We start from the raw sequence: 22,498 nt of genomic DNA, 5'->3' as shown, positions 1-22,498 counted from the left end.
AGAAAGTCAAGAAAGAGAGTGAAGCTCGAGTGAAGTCAAAATTCTTAGTAAATGTATTTTATTCTAGTATGACTGGTGGACTAAAGAGTATCACTTCAACTACTGACCAAAGTACTCAAGGATTGGTTTTATCGTATCATCTTGATTTGGTCGACTTTGGGTAAATTCACCGATTCGAAGCCCTCGATATTCTATCGTATTATGATGGATTTTGATCAAATATCTACTTATATCCTCCGAGGTTGAACAATATGTACTTCGTGTTGATTGTCAAGATAAACCTATTATATCTCCATATCCGTTCCGTATCCATTCCCTTCCGAGCTATCTACATTCTAGATTATTCTAGAACCATATTCCCCTGGGTCCGGAGCACAAGATGTTCGATCTTGAGTGACCATGAGAATACTGAGAGGTGGGTAGGAGAGCAGTTAGATTGTTCAATACGTCGTCGTTGAGGCGATATTCACAAGCGGCAAGAACAGTATCAGAGACGTCTGGAGAGGCAAGAAACAGCCACAAGTCATTTTCTTGATATCTTCAAGGACCTTCAAAGGCGTAGGCAGAAAAGCAGGTGCATCATCCAATACACTATCTGATACCCTCACACGAAGAGAAGGCTTAGCTGAAAGAAAGGCTGAAGACTGAAGTTGATATCTACATTGCTGATATTGCTCAATTTCTCAGATTAAACACCTTGGTCAGAGAAAGGCACTTCAGCATGGACTTGACATTGTTCCATGTCAGAAAATGCGAACCATAGAATCGGCATGCGTCAAAACCAACCGATCCCCCCAAAAAAAGGCATCAACCTTTCCACGTTGCTAAGTAGCAAGATTTGGTGTCGTGGAAGCATTCGAGAATCCATAGGATTGTTCCAGGGAAGGACTTCCAGTCTTCTTCAATTCTTTGTCCATCATTGTCCTCGTTTCTCAATAGCATAGGTATTCATGGGGAAAGGTATCATAGCAACCTTAAGTCTCATGTGTGCTCTTTCCATCATCCAGTACATGAGAAGGTATGTTCCAGTTGCGGTTGTCATTATCACTTATACTTGTTGTTTCCATTTCCTTGATTTCCCCCTCTTCCGATTTGTTTGTTTAACCTTCTCCAACTTCATACACAATTTTGGAGCATTGCAATAATATATCCACCTGGATTTTTACCAAAGGCATCGTTATAGGACCACATTCCAGTAAAACAATGGATCCTCAAGGGAATCATCATCAGGATAATGAGTGTGAGTTTGATCACGAATGCGACCAGGAGATTCAAGAGGTGATTCAACAGGTCCTCCAGCAAGTGATCCATCCTGAGAGTAATGGATTTGAGCTTGATAATGAATCTGGTCAGGAGGTGGTCCAGCGGACAAATCAAGAGCAGGACAACACGAGTGAGTCGGTTCATTCACTCGATGGAATAGAGTCTCAGGAGAACAGTGGGGACGAAGGCAGTCATGGATCAATTGTGATGAAAATTCAGATGATAAGCACAACTAGGCGCTATCGCGGGTACACTTTGCCTTTCAACTTTAGAGCGCTTGATTTGGAGCATCGATATCTAAAATGGATAAGGGAATCTTCTTCACAGGCGCATCGTTACTGCCACTGTTGCTGCCATTGATGACGCCGCAATTATTATCGATTTGCCCATCGAGGAGCTTTTTCTTACTCGCATAAGCACTCTCCTTCCCAAAAATGCTGGCACACCTGATACATGGAGCATGACACTCAAGAAGTAGCCGATGATCCTTGCTTCTTCACTCTTAATTGTTCAAGTCCCCAAAATGGTACAGCAATGCTTAACTGCATGAGTCCAGAGTATGACGAACGACTTGCTCGCTCGTCACAATCCATAGAATCTCTGCAAGGGGAAAGCTCTACCCGCAAGTGCCGTCCATTCTTCTTTGTCGTACATCCTAATGTCTAGCCCCTCTTTGGACAACTTATACTGCTACAATTTTCCCACTAATCCCCATGTTTTTGCAGCACAAGCTCTCATAAACTTCAATATTGATTATTTCATTGTTTCCGAAGAATCACTGAGGCTCCTAATACGGATTGAACACTGGGACAGGATACAAAGGCTCTGCCTGGTAGTATCCAAAAACAGCAGGAATCCAAAGACAGTAGCAACCGTTTATCGCCGTTGACTAGGCGACGCCTGAATCGAGTGTCAGCCCTAGATATTTTGACGATCTCCGTGACGAATTCCAAACATGCTCAGCGTCACTTCCCTGCGGAAGACTTTGTACGCTACGCTCGAGGAAGTAAAGGATATGTAGAAAGTAGAATGCTTCAACGTGTCAACCCAATTCAGGAGTTTTTTCGGCTCTTGAGCGATTTGGTATTAGTAGTAGCGCTAGCAATTGTTTCGTTTTTTGAATTATGGGGTTTAACCTCCCCAATCGTGATGGACAGCGTGGAAAGAATTAATACTATTTTGAATGGTAACATAACTTAAAAGCAGATTTATCCCTTGTACTCGACTACAGCATAGTATTTTTAATTTTCTATATTAGCCAGCGATTATTAAGTATAGACATCCAATACATATCAGCGAATAGAACTCATAAAACTCCTTTTCATAATCTATTCCAAGTTTAAGATACAACTCAAATCTCAAAGATCCAACTTACACTTCCCCAGGCCGCATTTCACAATTTAGAATTAAAGTCTTTGCACTGTTTTTCCCACTGACAAGACATACTCACATGTAGATGATACCTCGTAAAAGTACCCTACCTGCCTACTAACACGCCAACACAGTGCGAGATAAACTTCCTCATATACCGGTATACGTACGGTGACACCCGACGATGAGTGAGTTCCCCATCCCAAGCGAAACAAATCTCCCATCAAAACTTAAATATCAATATCAATATCAATATCCCCGCATGGAAGAAATATGCACAGTATCGTACTCCGTATATCGTAGCCAAACCACGAAATTCTACAAAGTATCCTGAAGGGCAGGCAGGGGGTCTATGCCATTTCCAACCAACCCGGGGCCAGAGCACACAGTAACAGGACAGGGCACTGAAACGATGTTAATCCCCGCGCGCGGTGCCTTAACATGTAGGTAACCATCTAAGCCTATCTGCGCATCAAGGCTTCTACAGATGTGAAAGCAGTTGAGAACCTACGATCTGAAGTTTTCAGATCAAACCCATTTATGTATATAAATATTCATATATATAAATCTACTCTCTAATCGTAATATGCATCTCCATAATTAAATGTAATCGCATGCATCTGCTCTCTGGAAAGTTCGTTCTAACTTCTCAGCCACGACCAGAATTAAGTTGACACGGCACGGCTTGACACTTTGCAGATCTTGGCAACCTAACTCTAAAAGACGCGTAGGAACTTTGGGCATGATGTGATGATATGATGGCCGGATATCTCTGGTGTGAAGTTTTGACACACTGGGCTGGGAGGGCTGGAGCAAGTATGTATGTAGGCGAGGTAGGTAAGAATTTTGCTATCGATCCTACCCACCTGTCAGAGCCGTTCACGCGGACTACCGTAGCTGGACGGCGAGGTTTCTCCATACTTTTGATTGATTGATGGATTGATTGACAGTGATTGGGATGGATATCCATATCTCTGGATGGTTTGTTGAAGAGAATAAATTAAGGTTTCCGGAGTGTTACCGTGCTTTTTACGTACTAAGGGAGTAAGGGAGGAGAGGTGAGAAGTTTACCTAGGTACCTGGGCATGAAAGTTGCGATTTGCTATTTGCTGTTTGATGTTTTAAAAATGATACTCTTCTCCGACGCAGCATAAAGTCTCGTGTAGGAGGAAACTTGATATTACTGATGCATCACAAAATACTATTCTCATCTCCATTTCCTGTTCCACCGTTCGTTTTCCCAAGTTAGCTGGCGATGTGTTTGAGACCACCTAGCACGCGACTACGCTCAAAGTGGTTATCGGTAGGGTTTAATCAAAAAGACAATAGCGAAGAAGAGGGATATAAATAGACTTTTTCAGTCAGTCCGGCTGGTTTGATTGGGTGACCCACGCTCGCGGGTGACAGGAAAAATGGCATATACAAATTTGTAATTCTCATTTAATAAAATAACACTTCTCTTTCAATTAATTTAATATTACCACTTTTTATATTTATAATAAGAATAATATGGTAATTTTATTAATTCAATATCAGAAATTAATTCTATATAAGTTTTATAATTCTAAATACAATATTTATAGAATAATTCATTACAAAGGATCGATTTGCTTTTATTAACAGAGATTTTTAAATTTGTTATATTCAGAGCTTTGAGATTTAGTATAAGATAAAAAAATTAATATTGATACTATATAAAATATTATTTTGAATAATATAATTATATAATTGATATAAAATAGTATTGTAGTTTAATTTCTTTTAAAAGTAAGTTATTTCGAGAAGGAAATTATTCTAAAAACTACTCTTTTGATTATCTTTTCATTATCTAGTAAATTATTCTTTTATTTTAATAATATTTCTAAGTCTTTGAGATATAATATTTATTAGTTTATTAATATATTCAATAATAACTTGCTTCTAACCTTTATTTATAAGTTCCTATATAATTATATTGTCCTAATAAATATACTTTCGAACGATTTGTTTTGGGATTTATCAGATATTTTCAATGATTGAGAGATTAGAATTATCATAACAGTTTTGATAGATTTCTAAATTATAATTTCTTTTTTATTTCTTTATTATATTATTTTTCTTATTTTCATAACTGTATTCTGAATTACTATCTTTTTCGAGTACAAAATCCTTTGATATAGTTAATTATTACTTTACCTTTTTATTCAATATAATATCGATATAAATCTTATAAGATAATTTATTATTTCGGTTTTCAGAAATATTGTAATATATAAGATTGCTTTTAAAATTGTAGCTTATTACTGCCTAGTAGTATTATTTATTGTAGTATTCTTTCTTTTCTATTTTTCTGAATTGAATATACTCAGAATAGAGCCTCTAGTTTAGCTTTCTAATAATTCTATATTTTTTTTCAGGTTCAAAACCTTAATGACATTTATCAGAGAATCTAATTTTTCTTTAATCCTTCGGATTAGGGTATTTAGCTAATATATTATAAGCAAATTGGAATCTAGTAGCAGCTATCCTTTATATAATCTATTCCTTATAATAAACTATATATTTTCGATATCCTATAGATTCTATAGCTTATACAATAATCCTTCTGAATTAATCTAATCTATATACCTCTCTCAATTACTTCCAATTAAGAGATCTAATCTCAAAACTCTTTATTTGGATTATAATTTCTATAGTATATATATTGCAAAGAATAAGGGTTTTTTTTGCTTCTTTAATCTCTTTATATATTATAAAATTATATAAACATCTTGAATTGCGATTATATTAATATCGATATCCAATATAAGGTACGATATTGTAGGCCCTGAATACTCGAGCTTTGAAAATAGTGATAATTCCATCAACTATTTTATCAAATATAGCCTAGGTTTTAGCTTTAACAAAATTTTTATTATACTGTTGGAAATACGTTTTATCCTTATAATAATTACGGCAAGTTGATATTATTATATTGTGATTTAATAATTAATTTTGAAGTTGTAGTAATTAATGTGAATTGAGGTTAAAAGGATACGTGTGCCATTTTTCGTGTCACTCGCGAGCCACGGTAGGGCGATGAATCAGGTACGAATCTGTGATGAAACTATTCCTATAGAGGCTTAGGGCGAGAAGTTAATGAAAGGATCCAGCCACACGGTGATATACTATGTGCAGACATGGTAAAGTGGTGGGTGGGTGCGAATACGCAGCAAAGGAGGTGGGTGTGTTTGCGTTGCGTTGCGTTGCCATGGCTTATTCATGTTTGTATTCATGTCTGTATCTTCTGCATCTTCAGGGGTGAGAAGGAAGGGAGTAGTGCGAGGAAAGGGCGGTAGGGTTGAGGGGTTGGAGGGAGTACAAGTTGTCGAGGTGATGGATGGATGGGAAGGCGTGAAAGGGTCAACAGCAAAGAGTGTGGTGGTGTGATACAACCGTGATAGTCCTTTGAGAGATTGAGATGTGAGTTTGTGGTAGATTGATATATTATTGATACGGAATAAGATATTCCTTCGACCAGGTCAGGGCTGGATACAGGAATGAGATGAGTAAGCAAGGAAGAGAGGAAGGGAAGGACCTACTAGAGAGTACCTAGTATGTTGTTGGTTATGAATACCTAGTATCAATGTAAGATTCTATCAAATTGAATCTATCCCTTCCCTTCCTTCTTTCCTTCTTTTTCTTCCATGAAAACATCTAAACCTCAATACTTCAAAACTTCACAAACTTCAAAAACTTCTCTCTGCATTGCCCTTCATCGAAGATCCCTTAATGTCTCACATCTTTCGACCATCAACCAGGATTTCCCCATAAAAAAGTCTGTGTTTTTTCGTCATTCACACAGTTCACAGTTCACAGCCCCATACATACTGCGTCGCTCGACTGCTCCGCCTACCACAGACTACAGTACCCTTACTCTACTGCTGCTCGTACTTGAGTACATCTATCCTGCCCTTCCACATTATTTCTCTTTCCATTTCATCTCATACCAACTTTTTCTTCGTTTGATTTGGTTTCTTCTATCCTTCCATCTACCTATCCATCTTAGAAGAATCACATTCGTTCTTTCTCTTGGGATTTGATTTTACGATATCCAAATACCTACCTAGATCAACGATAGAATCATCACAAGAACCACAACACCAACACCAACACCAACAATCGTTACACTATCTCAAAATCATGGGTTTCGGTCGATTTCTTTGCGTCGGTGTGCCATTTGGCTTAACCCTCGCCAGTTTAGTCTGTCTTCTCATCGCATCCCTCGCTGGCGTTACAGACAAATCTCTCGACATCTTCGTCGTCAACACAACCAACCTCTCTATTTCCTCCTCGGCACTCCTCAGTCTCGAGAACTCTTTCCGCAAACGTGGTCTTGCAGATCTCACCGTCGCCGCCTTGACTCCCTCTACTACCTCTGAGAAGAACACTGTCGAATCTGCTATTGCTTCAATCACCGGAACCGATTCGGCAACCAACATCACGGCCAAAGACTTGGATTTGGCGGATAGTTATAAGGTTAGTCTTTGGGGTTACTGCGCTGTCACAGACAAGAACACCACATGTACCAAGGCGAAATTCAACTGGGCGGCCACTTCTCTCAATACGACTTCCATCGATACTCTTGCTTCTGCGACAGGTGTCAATGCCACTCTCCCAAGCGAAGTCAAACATGCTTTGAAGACCTTTACCGCGTTATCAAAATGGACACAAGTAGTATACATCATCGCCTTGATCGCCACAGCATTGGAACTCTTCCTTGGTATCTTCGCCATGTGTTCTAGAGCCGCCTCCTGCGTTACATACATCATCTCTGGTTTCAGCACCGCTGCTGTCATTGCCGCATCTATCTTGGCTACCGTTCTCTCCTCCGTCACAGTCGGTTCCATCAAAACAGCCGCCAAAGCATACGGAGTCGAAGCCTCTATCGATACACATTTCCTCGCTGTTACATGGCTCGCTGTTGCCTTCAGCATCGCAAGCAGTTTCTTCTGGGTCTTCACTATCTGTTGTTGCGCATCTGATCACAATAGCAGCAAGAAGAACAGACGCAGCGTCAATGATCAAGAGAAGTTGATCCCACAAACCATGGCCTATCAGAAGATTGATGGACCAGAAACTGCATATGGGGGTCAACAACACGGTATCTATCATCCACAACAACACCATCAGCCCACGCGCACTGGTGCTTATGAGCCTTATTCTCATGGTGCCATTTAAGTGGTGGGAGTCTACGGATGAAAAATGGTCATTGGACGGATAGGAGGATATAAGGAAGAGATGAATGAGACAAGATATTTGTTGCATTTAGCGTCGGGCGTTCAGGTTACTTTTATGACGTCTTGTGTAATTCGGTTGGGTATGGATCGAAAGGTGGATATCCTGGGGGAATAGGAAAGGCAGAACGGAAAGGTTCGAAAAGATAGTTATTTGCATTGCTCTGCAACATTGATAGATGAATGAACGATACCCTTCTTATACCGAAAACATTGTCCCTCTCCATGTCTTGAGTGAGTGAATGATAGATAGCTTTCCAATAAAATCTTTGTATAATTCCAGTAGTAAATACCACAAGAGTCTAGGCACTCGTCCCAAAGCACAAGTAAGTCGGAGTATAGATATCTCCCACTCACCACGTCCTTTGCCGTAACCCACAACTCACTCAACTCCTCAAAATGAAAATAAAAGTATTGTTCGAGGAGCAGCTATGTAGTAAAAGTATGCTCGTCTAAGACCTTCCTTCTATTACTGCTCCCCTCCCCTCTCTCTTTCCCCTCCACTACAACTCCATCACGCAAGTCTCAAATATACTAGGTATCTAACTCCTCCTTATTATGGTTGTGTAGTTATTCAATTGTTCAATTGTTCAATTGTTCAATCTAAGTAGATTCTTTATTGGTTCATTCGAAATTGTGAGTAGGAGTAGAAGGAGGAGTGGGAGTGGGAGTGGGAGTGGGAGTAGGAGGTAGGAGGTAGGTAGGAGGTACTTGATGGATGTTATGGTATATGGTTTATGGTTTATAATATCTTGGAGATGAGATGTTGTTTTGTTTTGCTGTGATGGATGGATAGGGATGGATGGGGATGTATTTTTTGGGTGAGGGGGGAGGGGGGTTATGGTTGGTTTGAGGATTGGTGTGCTTTTCGCTTCGTTTGGGAGGGAGGATGGGGGGTTTATGAAGAAGTAAATCATTCTTTTCCATCTATAATCTGTGGATTTTGATCTTGGTCTTGGTTTTTAGATTGAGGAAGTATGTTTTTATCTGATAAAGAAGAGTAGGAAGGTAGGTAGGTGAAAGTGAGACTTTGCGGGATGGGTTGTGGTAATCTATCAGGAATGTTTTGAAACTTTAAAGAGAATCTTTGGGAAGAAGGATGTTTTTGGTGTTTTTCTTTTCTCGGGGCCAGCCTGGTATTAGCAGTATTATATGCTTTTGTTGGTGTAAGATTATTATTGGATTGGATGCGTTTATTGTGCTTATGGGTGCGAGGTCTCCTTCCTTTTTCTTGCTGTCTTTTGTATAAAAATACATGTGCTACCCTAAACCTTGGAAATTATGATATAGTATATAGTATACTGCCATCTAGAAGTGACATCTTTAGGGTTCTGGGCTGAGTAGTTGGAGAGATGAGAGCGTTGTTGTTAAGAATGTAGTGAGGAGGATGCGGGATGCGGGATGAATCATAATGATGCTTTGTGGGCTCGAATTTGGCGAATAGGGGGAATGCGTGATGGTGACAGTAGCGTGTAAAAGTCATGACGTCGAAGGACAATCATTAAAGCAGTTAGTCAATAGCGGGTATGATTGCTGTCGGATCTCCGCAACCTCGACTCTCTATGAAATATCGCTCAGTGTGAATGTCCTTCTGTAAAGCTTGTAGATTTTCACCCTACACAAGAACATATTGTGAAGACAGTACCTACTATGTAATGCGTAACATGGCGTTCTTTTACTTCTAAAAGATTACCTAACTGTCATTCTTTTTAGGTAAGATCTTACATATGACGCTTCAATATATCCGGATCAGTGAGGAGGGCCTCCCGTCCTTTCTCTCTCTACTTCACAGAGTATCCCGAAATGAAATCTGCTGAGGTGGATTACGCAGCATATCCTCATATGGTGTACTCCTACTTTCGGTATTCCTTATCATTTGGACCATCTCGTTCGTTCGAATGAAAGCTCAGGAGGCGTGCTGGTATGATGTTGTTTGAATTTGGGATTGTGTATACTGGATTATTGAATATATGGTAATAAACCCATGTAGCAATATTCTATGTGTTCGTATCTCACATGTTAAAATTTATGACTAATATATCTTGAATAGTAATTTTGATATTTGAGTCACCAGAGTCTCTTATTTTCTTCAAATATTGACATTTTAGTATTGATTTAAAATTTGATATTCTAGTCTTGAATTTTCTTATGTTTTTTTAAAAAAAAATTCAAACTTGAAGAAGTTGAAAAGGCTGAGAAAGTCCAAAAGATTAAAAATCTTTATCTAAAAAGTTCAGATTTGTTTTTTATTTTTAGGACTAAAATTTCAATATTTCAAAAACAAAATCATCTGAACTATCACATGCTAGACCCCAATTAGTATCAATACATGGAATGATACTATATGAGGTTATTACCATTGAATATAATACCAAAAGATGACTTACACGCCTATTGCAACTTCTCTCTGTCACTTAGATTCAATATCAGAAGTAGAATTGAGATTGCTGCGTAACCTCTAGACTCGTACTCTTTTATGATCCGATGCCAGTCCCTGGGAAGCCATATTCGTTGATGATTGCAGAAAGCTAGCTTCAGTTAGGTATTCCCCTCCAAATATCTTTCAGCTTCATTGGAGGTGCTATCCAATCTCCATCCAACATTTGTGTCGCAGACCCTACAAGATGCCCTCCGTATAATGTAAAGCTCTGCTGCGGTTTTAAACTCCTCGGGACCGCAAAGAGTAATATTGAATACTTTTGAGGACAGAAAACTGCAGTTTCGGCCAATAAGATTCCATTCCTCGAATTAGCGGGGTTCTATTTCATCTAAGAAGTATTCTTACATGGCCTATTAGATGTTCATGTAGGGCCAAATCTGTTGCCCCGCTGCATAGATAGCAACGATATATCTTTTGACCTTCTAACTTTCCAAGGCTGCCAATTTTGATACTCCTAAGCCACATGCGATCGTTCATATCTCGTACCATCCATCTCGAAGTCTTGCAGGGAAAATTGGAAAGTAGAAAGCGAGAGTTGATATCGATGAGAGCTTCAGACTCTGGCTTATAGGTATTGAAAGGCTCGCGGCGTCTTGAATGAGCCTGACCATCAAACCAAACTCCACATTCGTCACTAGTTACAATTAGAGTTTAGAAGAATTTGTGATGACAGCGAGTTCAAGAATTTGAACGACCGGATACCCTGAGCGAAAAAAGGAATTTCTCAACGTATACTACTCACCAAGTTCTGCCCCCGCCTTTGACTGAGCTGGTAGTCCCATAGCCGCAACCCGGCATTGGACAAAGGTCCCTCCATCGCAAAGCTTCAAAGGCATCCGAAATACGTGCTCAGGCAAGTGGAGATGTGGAGAGTTCGTCCCAGCAAAATGATACTGGAGAACTCGATCCAAATATCGTCGGGTGGAACGTTCCAGATGACTTCGAGAACCCAACGAGTTAGAAAGGCTGGATCAAACTCTCGAATCATCTCCTGATTTATTCTAATTGTTTTGTAACGCCTCTAATATTCTCAATGTTTGATTCTGGTGCCCCAGCCATTATGAAAGAGTTCTATAGCACCAGCTCTGAATTAGCGAGATTTGTTGTATCTGCATACGTCCTGCGAACCTGATCATATATTCACCTATTGTTTTGTAAACGGCGATATACACGAGTGTGATGTATAGTGACCTCTATTTACTCTTTACTACCTTGACGGTGATATTTGAGGAGACACGTGGATTCAAATCTGGACGAGTTGGACTCACGTATCTTGGCTTGGGCGTCCATTTTATGATCGGCCTGGTTTTCTTTGAATACTTCTCACATCGTATGATGAAGAATTCTACCGCAAGCCCCAATGCTCTCGCTGCTAAGACCGGCCAAGAGCAGCCTGTGACGAAACCTGAACACCGTCCCCCACTTCTTATTCTAGGTTCCTTTCTCATCCCAATGGGCCCTCTTCTCTATAGCTGGACGGCTGAATATTAAATTCATTGCATCGTACCCATGCTATCTACCACTCTTATTGATGTCGGTAACATGTTTGTATCCATGGGCATCGAATTTGTCTAGTTGATGCATTCAAAGTCTTTGCTGCAAGTGCCTTAGCTACGAAGACAATTTTCGGGAGTTTAATGGGAGCGATCCTTTCGCTTTCCATGAAATAGACGTATGAGACATTGGGTCTAAGATGGGGACATAGTTCATTGTACTTTTCTCGCAATTGGAATGATTCCCGTTGCATTTGCGCTGCTGACGTGGGGATAGCACATGCCTAAATATGAAGCATCCGTTAGAGAACCTGTGAATCTGATGAGTTGAAGATGAATTTGAAGTGAATTAGTAGGGGGTTGCAGATATTGATCATACATATTCACCTGGATTTGCAGCACTTTTTCTACCATATAAGTTGTCATGTATGTGTTCCATGTTCGCATATCCTCACTTCAAATACTCATTGCCACTGCAACGTGTGTCAAGGTGTTTGTAAAGCCCGAACAAGCAATCAATGATCCTGCAAGCAATTCTTTATTTCAATAACCCGCACGTAAGCCATGCATACTCTACTATATATCCCCAAATAAGGCAGAAAACTCCAACAAACAATGCTCTCTAACCCATCTTCTCATCATCATGAATCGACCTCCAAATGACCATGACTAACGATACCAGACCCGCAACCTCAACTACGGAGATTCATTTATCAATGGACTCCCTCCCGATAGTTTGAAAAATCACAAAAAGCTCCTCTGGCAGTAGAGCTCACTGTGTCACGGAATCGCCCATTTCCTAATCTTCATTAGCGACAATTTTCACAACAGTACGATATCGTGGTGGGCTTACAGGATCTTCTATATTCTGCGTGTTTTCCTTTGTTTCGGTGCCGCAAGGATGAGAGGACGTATTGTTGTCCGCTGGCGGATTAGACGTATGTAGTTGGATTGGCGTAAGTGACACTCTCTGTTCTAGTTTGAAGAGAAAGATGGGTGAGAGTATTCTCTTTTTTTTTTGTAAAGTACTGAGAGCAGGACATCGCTGTTCAAATACTTCTGAACATTCGGAGTGGTAGACAAGGAGCGAGTAATTGAATTTGTCCCAGAGAACTCGTTATTTGCAAGAAGATCTAGCGCTCAAGAATGGGTTGAGAATAGGTTTGGGCTCGCAATTCTTAAAACACATCACTATTGCATTGGGTATATCTGTAAGTATTTAATCACAGAGCCTAGTACCGCTTACCACTAGACTAACTACAATGACATCATACTCCTGCCTCCACCCTAATTTACTAGTGTGAAAACTAGCGTGTGAGCTTGGCATCATATGAAAATGCTAATCGTAAGGCTGAAATGACAATTATTATCAAGACCTTAACGCTTTTAAGTGGCTAGTATCTTAAATAGGGGTCTTTTGGACGCCAGGGTCGCCAGTGAGTTCACTGGCCCGAACTCACACTTACTTGATCACTTTGCCTTATTTCCTTCTATTCCGTAATATGAAGGCCACCATCAAAGTGGCCAAATGTACTAATGATTGAATCATTCCCTCATCATTCACCGCTCTCGATGTCGTTTCTCTCTCAGACAGAGACATAAATGGATGAATACTTCCGAGCCATATTGTTATGTGGAAACTAACTTGGAAATCAACAGTCTTCAGGCAACTGACTCTAAGTCTTACTAGTTGATAACTTATTAGCGTTTGAGACTAGTTGTTATAAATCTGATATCTCATCTAATTTCTCGAGATTAATAGCAATGAAACGTCTCAATAAGCTAGGGTGGGTAAGAGTTAGAACCGTCGAGTAGATTTTCTGGGACTTCTACCAACCGTTGGTCCATAAGATTGTCTGCAATACTTGACTTTTCAACATGAAAAGCGCAAGTAAACATCATTCGCCAACGATCAATGATTTGGGAGCTAAAATCTCCACTATCAAAACAACACGCCAACAAACAAACAACGGAACACCAAATAATCAAATCTCACATCTCATATGTCGTCTCACCTCATATCTTACATACTTTCCACATGTCCATTCGCCTGTAAGCTACCGAGAAATGAGCATCGGTAGATACTTACCCAACAGCCAACATTATACCCATGTAATCTCCAATCTCGCGAAATATCATAATCCAAGCCAATCAAACCAAAAAAGTTATATGCATTGATGTAAGCAGCCTTACGGCACACAGCCAGCAATTCCAATTTCAAAACAACTCACAATTCCAGAGTCTAGTAGATTCGTTCCAATGGATACCAAAAGAAATTATACGTGTAGCTCACTGCCGTATGCAGAACTACATCGACCCTACTGTATGGAAGATTAATTTCCTTCTTGTTGGATCCGTCGATTTCCACCTCTCGTTGGATCTGCGACTTTCTTTCAAAGCTTTCGAAATTACTTTGCATGCTGTATGCACGTGGTTGATGGCACGGTTCTGAAACAATCTTTCAGGACAAAGACAATCTTGACATACCACCATATAAAGTCAGAATGCCTCCCCGCTTTTCGACTTTCTACACTCATTCTATTACACCCTCAACTCACAGAAACTCACAGAGACTCGAACACTGAGTCGAAAACAATGTTTTACACAATACCCGTGGATCTTGGCTTCGGCATCACATTACCCATCCGAGAGCTCAAGAAAGTTCGGGGGAATAGCAGAAATGGCAAACGCTCAGCCAGATCCCTACGCCGGCTTTCGTTTCATTTCAGCCGACTGATACCCCCTACTTTTACGGTGCGGCGATTTTAGTGTGATTTGCTGGTTGGAGGGAGGGAAGTGACGATCTCTGATGATTGTAGTTTTCTGATCTTTATATTGGCAGATGAAATTAAGGAACTACGCTTTTAGTAGGGCTCTTCCCTTTTCATGTCTTTTGCCGTTGCTAACTACTATTTAGACAAGCGATGAGCAAGATGTCAACGATACCTCCAGCAACCCTTTCAAAATCAAATTCTAGATCTCCATTCGAATCTCCTATATTCTTTCAGCCCTGCGGCAGATGTTTGGTCTTATACGCTCGCGAGATCGGTGCACTCAGCTTTGAATTTGAACTTTTGGCTTGTGGCAAGGAAATCAGGATTGGATGTGGTTCTGCAGCGCCTTTGCGATACTGGATTTCAGGGGAGGTGGAGCACAGAAGACTACGGAGCTGAGCATGGAATCAAGACTCCTATGGATCCAGGGCGTTATCGGTGTTGAAGATAGTACCCATCAAGGAAGACGTAATTCCCTAAGACAGATAGGAAATCAGGGTACTCGTCAATTGTCCTCTGACTTTGGAAGAACATGTTGTGAGCAGCATTAAAATCAATATTCAACAATGAAATTCCAAACGACATTTCCACATAACTTTTTCACGGCTTTTAAGCAATACTTCTTGAGATCTATCTGAAGAATGTGGTAATAGAATTGTAGAGAGCATCATTAAAAAAATGCACTAGCAGCTGTTGGGGCTTGACACACTTGTGATACCTCATCAATATCTACGGCGTTGAATGAAGCCAAGTTCTCTGGTACAAGAATTCAAAAGTTGCCCATACCTGAAATATTAAAAAGTAAACATCTAATGATGTATTTCCCTTGTATCTTTAAGGTTACGGACCCAAAATAAGGTGGGGGCTGTCAGAGGCTGAAAATCTGACATCAGAAAATTGCCCCGGTACTTCAAAACGATCCTTCAGCGGTAACCATCACTATAATCCACAGCGGTACTCTGGCCCCTTTTTCGTAGTAGCGAATCAATCAACTAATTAAAAGCCATGCATCAGTTCTGTAACCGCCACTAGGGAATTATCTGTACTGTTCGTGCCGGGTAGGTATTTTTGACGTCAATCCTTCACTTAGAGCAGTAATCCAGAATACAAATAGATATTTCGTGTTTCCGCGTTAAAACGGTATGACTCTCTTTTACTTTTTCTGCTTTCGAGTCTTTTGATTTTGCACCCACAATCACACGATGCGATCAATTGATTGCTGGTGAACCTTTTCACATTTTGCGTGACACATTACAATCGTTAATAATGCTTCAAATTGTTACTCTCGTTTTTATTGGTTGGCTCGTAGGATTGGTGGAGGGACAATGCTATAGTTACGAGGGAGTTGAGATGGATCCGACATATAAGCCATGTAATGGTTCCGCACCCGTCAGCATGTGCTGTCATCTGGGAGTCATCAACAACGGAGGAGACGAGTGTGGCTCTGGATCTACGTACGGTCTTTGTGGTATAAGTGGGACGCAACTTTGGAGAGAGTCGTGTACGGATAAGACATGGCAGTCTCCATTGTGTTTGCGGTTGTGTGTTGGAGGTATGGACTCTCTGATGTATAGTATACACTGTAGCAAGGAATTGTAGCTGATGAGTCTGGAATGTAGCAAACGATACTGAGATCACGGCATGTCCGAATGGTAGTTATTGCTGCGGGAAGAATGCAGCCGATTGTTGCAACGCGAATGCAGGAAAATTCATAGTCAATAACCAAGTCTCGGATACAGCAGCGGGGGATTCTTTGAGCTCTCAAACTTCCCAAACTACAGCTAAATCTTCAACGCCAATCAGCATACAAGCATCGAAATTTATGTCATCTACTACTTCTGGGATACTATCAGCTGAAGTCCAAACAAGCACTGCCCAAACATCAGTCTTAATCTCAACAGTGTACCAACCCCTACCGTCATCAACCTCGACGACCTCCTCCTCAAATACAACACAGTCTTTATCAATAGGCGCAAGAGCTGGGATAGGAGCAGGTGCTGGGGCCTTCATTTTGCTAATATCCATATTCGCGTTATTATGGTGGAAGCGAAAGCACCCCAGGAGTAATGTGGCAGAACTTCCAGCTACAGAAACCAAGCCAACATTCTTCAATCCCAGAGGGAGATTGAGGCATGTAGATATACTGGAAGCGGATAGTACAACGTCAAGGGCAGTGGAAGTTCATGGACACGAACGGCGAATTGAGCCTACGGAGATGCTGTGAATTTAGTCTCTCGGATAAAAGACCTATCCTTGGGTGAGGATGGTGTAGTTAATCAGGGTTCTCCATGAACGAATTGAAAATAGATATCATTGATTCTCATCAAACTATAATAGTAGGAATAGTTTCTTCCCCGGCACCTTTGTCTGACAAGAAGAGAAGTAACAATGATGCTATTCATTTTGGTGTTTCGTTTCGAGAAAGGAAGGAACGCCCACTAGCGCGACCATAACCCCCCCTTCAAACCGAAAATTCTTTCTAGGCTTCTGTCTTCTTTTTAACAAACACAGTATGTATTACTCAATGAAGAGTCCATGGATTGTTGTCTGATACATATAAATGATATTGATTACCGTGCCGCCCATTGATACATAATGACACCTGATCGATCCTCACAATATACTGGATATTTTTCCAATTAATGGGATTCGCTAAACAATTTCCGGTGCAAACGATGGCCCAGGCGATGACATAGCATTTCCAGATAGGCATCTGCGCTCAGCGTTCTCTATCATTCTGTCGACACTACCATCGATCCAAGATGGTGAATTCCCTGTCCATAAGCCCACCAACCTTCTATACTTCACCAGCAATCGATCAATCTTGCTTTTCTCCTGAGCCGCTAGAGCTTCATTCCATTCAAGGATTTCCAGCGAGTATTTGTAAAAGGATATATCAACATCGACTTCCTGATTGCGAAAATCCTTCAGAATCTCAACGTATTGTTTACGTAAACATTTTGCATCATCAAATTTAGCGATAGTGAGTGGCTTCAATGCTTCGAGTCGATTCTTATAGTCCTGAAGTAGTTCTTCGCCCATAACAGCAAGAGCACAGAGATGGAAAACCGAGCCTGGCTCTGCGATAAATCCAGACGACGCATCCACAAGATTGTCTTTCACCGTTTGCCATTGATCCACGTATCTAGTAGAACCCCAAATTAAACTCCAGATACTCTGTGATGGCGATACGTTGTGTAGAATCGAAGCTTTAAGAAACGCTTTGGTCAAAGTGATACGCTCTGGAAAAGGAACGTTTTCGTCGATAGTTTTGAAATAGTTACCGCCGGTGAGAGAGGAGCCGAGTAGGTTCTTGCAATGATTAGGATTATCTAACCATGAAATGGCACAGGCCATATATTCCCCATCCGATTGCCATTTCTGTAACAAAGGTTCGAAGACATGTTCGGCAGGATATGAAGTATGGATCAAAGGAAGTAGCTCCGAGAGTCTCATGGGCCGTGAAGGAATGGATATTTCTGGAGCCCGACCTCTCGCGGGACTGTAGGGTATCGAAGGGTTGCAGTAGCCATGTTGAGGTTTCTCGAGAGAGCTTTGAGGATCGGATGATGACGATAACAGATTAGTGTTATGTGCTGAATTGTTCCAAATACAAGATTGAGTAGGATATTCATTCATGAGTATATCCGTAAAGCTATGCGGGTGGGGTTGATTATCGTTCAACAATAGGAAGAAATCGGCATCTTTCAGATCGTCTTCAGTAAGTTCCGGTTCAACAGAGGAAGTCGATTGTGGATCTCGGGAACATCGGGTGCCACATTTGTTATTTGATTTGTATTTCTTGATTCCCCATTCGCGAAGCATCATTCGGTACATGCGAATACTAGAAACAAATGTTTAGTATTCTAAAAGACACCTCGGAGGAGAGAATTATTGTTCGACTCACCTTGCACCAAATCCGCGAGTCGATATCAAAGTTTCCCTAACTTGTTCCAACGTTTGCCCTTCTGTCACGTAGAGCTGCTCCAGCTCTTCCTTTATGCTTGCCCAGTCCTTTGGCATTGCCGCGGTTTATTCATTTGATACGTACAGGCCTTTGATGATGTAGAATCGATTCGATTCGAGTTTCCATTTTGCTGGACTTATCAGATATTGAATGGGTCAAACCGCTCATAATAATAATGATTGAGAGGAACATCAGATAGGCAAAAGGAGCCGCAGCCTCGTCTCGAGTGAGTGGCGTGGCGAATCATTCCTGTGTCATTCATTCATCGCTGTCTGTTACTGTTGACGCGTTCCGTTTGTTGCGCAGTCCGCCAAGTGTCTCGCTGCTTCCCTGTTTCCGATGATGATATAAGCGGACACCTCTTGACCTCGCCACCACGGTGTGAAGTATTTGTTGTATTACATGCTAGTACAGTGCTGATGTTAGGCGGTTTTCCGCTACTTCACAGAAGAAAGATTCTAGAAAGTGCTAGATATCCACGAAAGTGCAATTGCACTTTCGAGAATACAAGCTTTTTGTGTATGCTTGTACATGCGAATCGTACAAGAGAGAGTGTATTATTGGCTCGTTTACCCTCCTGGCTCTCTGTTATAATTGAAGATCATAATTACCGCAGTCATCCGCGATCCGTTTCCCCCAAGTTTTGATTGTGAGCACTGAGTGAGCACCAATCATCAGATAATCTCATGATGTTTATTAGTTTTACTCTGAAGTTCGGAGTATGAGGTTGAGTTTTTGCTACTCTCCACGGGTTTGTTAGATGACTATTCTCCGCCCGAATTAGCCAAGAGATCCTTCGAGTTATTTATCACAGAAAGATTGAATCCGGATGTCGTGGCGAGTGACGATTCAGTAGGCAAAATGAAGCGTTGCCCTTTTTGCGGATTGCACTTTCAAAAATGCGAACTATTTCACATTTGCAAAGTGCAAAACGGATTCGTATGTTGAATTGCATTAAGTAGTGCTCAAATCCTCAAGATGTTAATTCTCTATTCAATAACGTTGTGCTTTCAATGCGAAGAAAGCTCCTCGCAAATCGAGAATCTCAGCAGCGATTTCTGTTCAAACAAATTGAAGTTGTCAGTTTCTCAGAAATGGCCCCCAAGTACTCGGGACACAGAAATGATCTTCGCCGATATCAAGCAGGGTATGTATCTTATCAAATATTTGTTACATGACCTCGGCACAGCTTCACAACTTTTAGTCTAACTAGAACTGCAGCACTCATGGGGTTAAGCAACAACACTCATCATCTCAATCAATCGACCATTCCTCGATCGACACTGTTCGTCAAACACCACACAGTGTACACACAACCGCCTCAAACACTCAAATCGATCCACAAATTTTGAACCATGAGACCCTCAATCAACACACTATTCACCAAGCCCAGCTAACCCAGAATCCATACCATACGCACGTTATCTTACAAAACGAGATCCGGACCCTCCAGAATGGGTTCAGTTCCCTTGGTGTCGACGTCCCATTTGATCTTTATCAAAGTAAAATAGGCGGATACCACGCCTACAGTGATGGAATAGAGAGTACTCCTCGGCAGTATTTCACTGCCGACAATCCATACGACCCCCAAAGCCAATCATACACTCCGAATCCGATCTCCACACAACCTCATCCGGTATCCCACGGATACTCGACTCAATACCTCGCCCCCGCGAGCACAGCCTCACACACTATCCAGCCCACAGAAGATGAATGTACATGGTCCGAAATAAGTCATGGGCACGATAACAACGAGCAAGATGTGATGGGTTCGAGCAATGAGCTGTATGGTACAGGAGCTCAATTTCAAGTCTCTTCACATGATGTTCCACGATGCTTTGCTTCGGTCTCTCAATTGGAGATAGATACAATGGAAGAATCATCATCACCTACCACTTAAGAAAGATAGAACTTTTGATGAGGTGTTGCAATCGAATAGAATTGGTTCAGATTTTGAAAAGGCAAAAGTTGGGATCCAGGCAACAGGGGAGATACTAGACGGGCTAGTTCTCTGAGGGTTTGAGCGACCAACGTTTCAGGCTTGGGACGTTCTTATAAAACATGATATGATAGATAGTGTAGATGTGATGATAAACGGACATAGGAATGGCAGCAACAACACATCTCCTGACATACGAATTTACGGCAAGATCATGTGATATAATTATAATCTCAATTGTCATGCTTTTTGTGATCATACAAAACTTCCAACTTCTTCACTGAGTGACGCTGCGCCGAACTCTTAAAGCGCAATTACAACCACGCCACGTTTGTCGTATTGTAACATATGTTTATCAATTGGGCAGATTACTCATTATCCTGGAACAGAAAACAACCAAAATCGCACTTTGCCAATCAGTTGATCCCTCGACCGTACAGCGAGGGACAAACTCTAATAGACTCTCGTTTCTAAGAACAAAAATGGTGTGGCTGAACCTCCATCCTTGTACCATACACCGATCAGTCGAAAAGTGGCAGGACTGTTCATGCGAGCACCTGCATGCATACTGGAAATGCGAACAAGCATATGAATGATATGATTGGGGATCGTATTCGTGCCAGCCACAACATAAAAATTTACCAAACGGGGTTCGATGTGGCTCGTTTTCAATTCTTGTCAATTGGCTGCTGTGCCAGGAGACCGAGTGACCAGTATGCATCTAAAATCAACGGAGCGCCGGAAAGATTACAACGATGGGTAAAAGTCTGACCCTCTCGACCGCTTGTGTATTCTGCTTCGAAGTTTATTATTATCAAGCTCAAAGAAGGAGAAATGATTCCAATTCCAATACATTCATTCACATCAAAATGCCAGAAGGTGGGCATGGCGGGGTAACTTTATTAATCCTTAGCGCTGGAACTTAGTGTTCTCTCAGCGCTTAGCCTGTTTTGAATTAATTCCCCTCTCTGAAATGATTTGTCGAATAGAAAATAATAATAAAACATACCAAGCGCCTCATAACAAATCAATCAGTCTTTCCTAGAGCGCAACGCTTGAAGTATTTCTCATGAAGAAACTTCCTCGACCTCTTGAAGTTTCATTTTCATGGATCCGGAAGCCGCTGAAGAAATGCGACAGACCTCTAGGTTTGAAGAATCACTGCCAATTGCAAAATGAACGGATCAACGACCGATGAATTATTTTGATCTCAAAGCGCTACAGAGAGCGAATGACGGGGTGATGAACTGTACAACTAAAAACACGATTTAACCTCAAAGGCGCCAAAAGTGATGGTCGAAGTAGTAGCCGGCGACTTTGTCGTCCAAAGTAGCTAGAATTGAATATTGGCTAACAACGCGCTGATCTCTGGGAATTTACCCAAGAGCGCGACGCCGAAGGGACGGTTCAATGTTATATTGAAGATTTTGACACTAAAGCATCACTACGCCGCACAAGTGCCGGTGGGTTCGACGCTATAAACATGTGATGCGAACTTCTCTGAAGGAATGCATAATTCCTTCACTGGTGAAGTAAATAGATTGCAACGTTCTTATCTCGTGGGGGCAGCACTCCGTGTTCACAAACTCCATAAAAAATTCATTATTCACCATCACCAAACTCCCACTTTTCCAAATTGAGCGCCAATTTACAATTCAGCGCATAGGAATGTTTTCGTTATCCAGTATGCATCTTGCACAATTGGAACAATTTTTTTTTATCGTTGCCATTGTTTACTGGAGGGAGTTAATTGTAGAAATGTTAACCGCTGAGTGGAGGCGGTTACCCCTCTAGGTTCCCAGTGACAAACTCCAGTAATCTTCAATTGCCATGCTTTCATGCACGTCATGTATGACACTCGTGGAAACCATTGAGCGCGCTTCCCCACTATGCCAATTGTACCTATCAACAAGACAATATCACATCAATATCAGATACACTATGGGCCAATAGTTTTTCGTCGCAGGGTGAGCAGGAGAAATATATATCTCCCCAT

At 41.2% G+C, this 22,498-nt stretch overlaps 5 protein-coding genes across 5 annotated transcripts; 4 read left to right on the top strand and 1 right to left on the bottom strand.

Moving 5' to 3' along the window:
- Positions 1–1,203: 1,203 nt before the first annotated feature.
- Positions 1,204–1,741, top strand: EAE98_002964 (uncharacterized protein; the record flags this gene model as incomplete). The annotated part of the gene is made up of 2 exons (XM_038950584.1): positions 1,204–1,511; positions 1,591–1,741. The coding sequence occupies 2 exons, from the start codon at positions 1,204–1,206 to the stop codon at positions 1,739–1,741; spliced, it is 459 nt and encodes a 152-aa protein (XP_038813113.1).
- A 5,054-nt stretch (positions 1,742–6,795) lies between these two features.
- Positions 6,796–7,833, top strand: EAE98_002963 (uncharacterized protein; the record flags this gene model as incomplete). The annotated part of the gene is made up of 1 exon (XM_038950583.1): positions 6,796–7,833. The coding sequence occupies one exon, from the start codon at positions 6,796–6,798 to the stop codon at positions 7,831–7,833; it is 1,038 nt and encodes a 345-aa protein (XP_038813112.1).
- An 8,029-nt stretch (positions 7,834–15,862) lies between these two features.
- EAE98_002962 (uncharacterized protein) lies at positions 15,863–16,820 on the top strand (the record flags this gene model as incomplete). The annotated part of the gene is made up of 2 exons (XM_038950582.1): positions 15,863–16,148; positions 16,216–16,820. The coding sequence occupies 2 exons, from the start codon at positions 15,863–15,865 to the stop codon at positions 16,818–16,820; spliced, it is 891 nt and encodes a 296-aa protein (XP_038813111.1).
- A 428-nt stretch (positions 16,821–17,248) lies between these two features.
- On the bottom strand, positions 17,249–18,619 carry EAE98_002961 (uncharacterized protein; the record flags this gene model as incomplete). Its single annotated transcript, XM_038950581.1, has 2 exons — positions 17,249–18,440; positions 18,504–18,619. 2 exons carry the CDS (start codon positions 18,617–18,619, stop codon positions 17,249–17,251), a joined length of 1,308 nt encoding a protein of 435 aa, XP_038813110.1.
- A 957-nt stretch (positions 18,620–19,576) lies between these two features.
- EAE98_002960 (uncharacterized protein) lies at positions 19,577–20,463 on the top strand (the record flags this gene model as incomplete). Its single annotated transcript, XM_038950580.1, has 2 exons — positions 19,577–19,710; positions 19,785–20,463. The coding sequence occupies 2 exons, from the start codon at positions 19,577–19,579 to the stop codon at positions 20,461–20,463; spliced, it is 813 nt and encodes a 270-aa protein (XP_038813109.1).
- Positions 20,464–22,498: the final 2,035 nt, after the last annotated feature.

Source organism: Botrytis deweyae (assembly GCF_014898535.1).
Source record: "Botrytis deweyae strain B1 chromosome Unknown BDEW_005, whole genome shotgun sequence".
Lineage (NCBI taxonomy): Eukaryota > Fungi > Ascomycota > Leotiomycetes > Helotiales > Sclerotiniaceae > Botrytis > Botrytis deweyae.
This window is presented reverse-complemented; position numbering and strand designations above follow the sequence as displayed.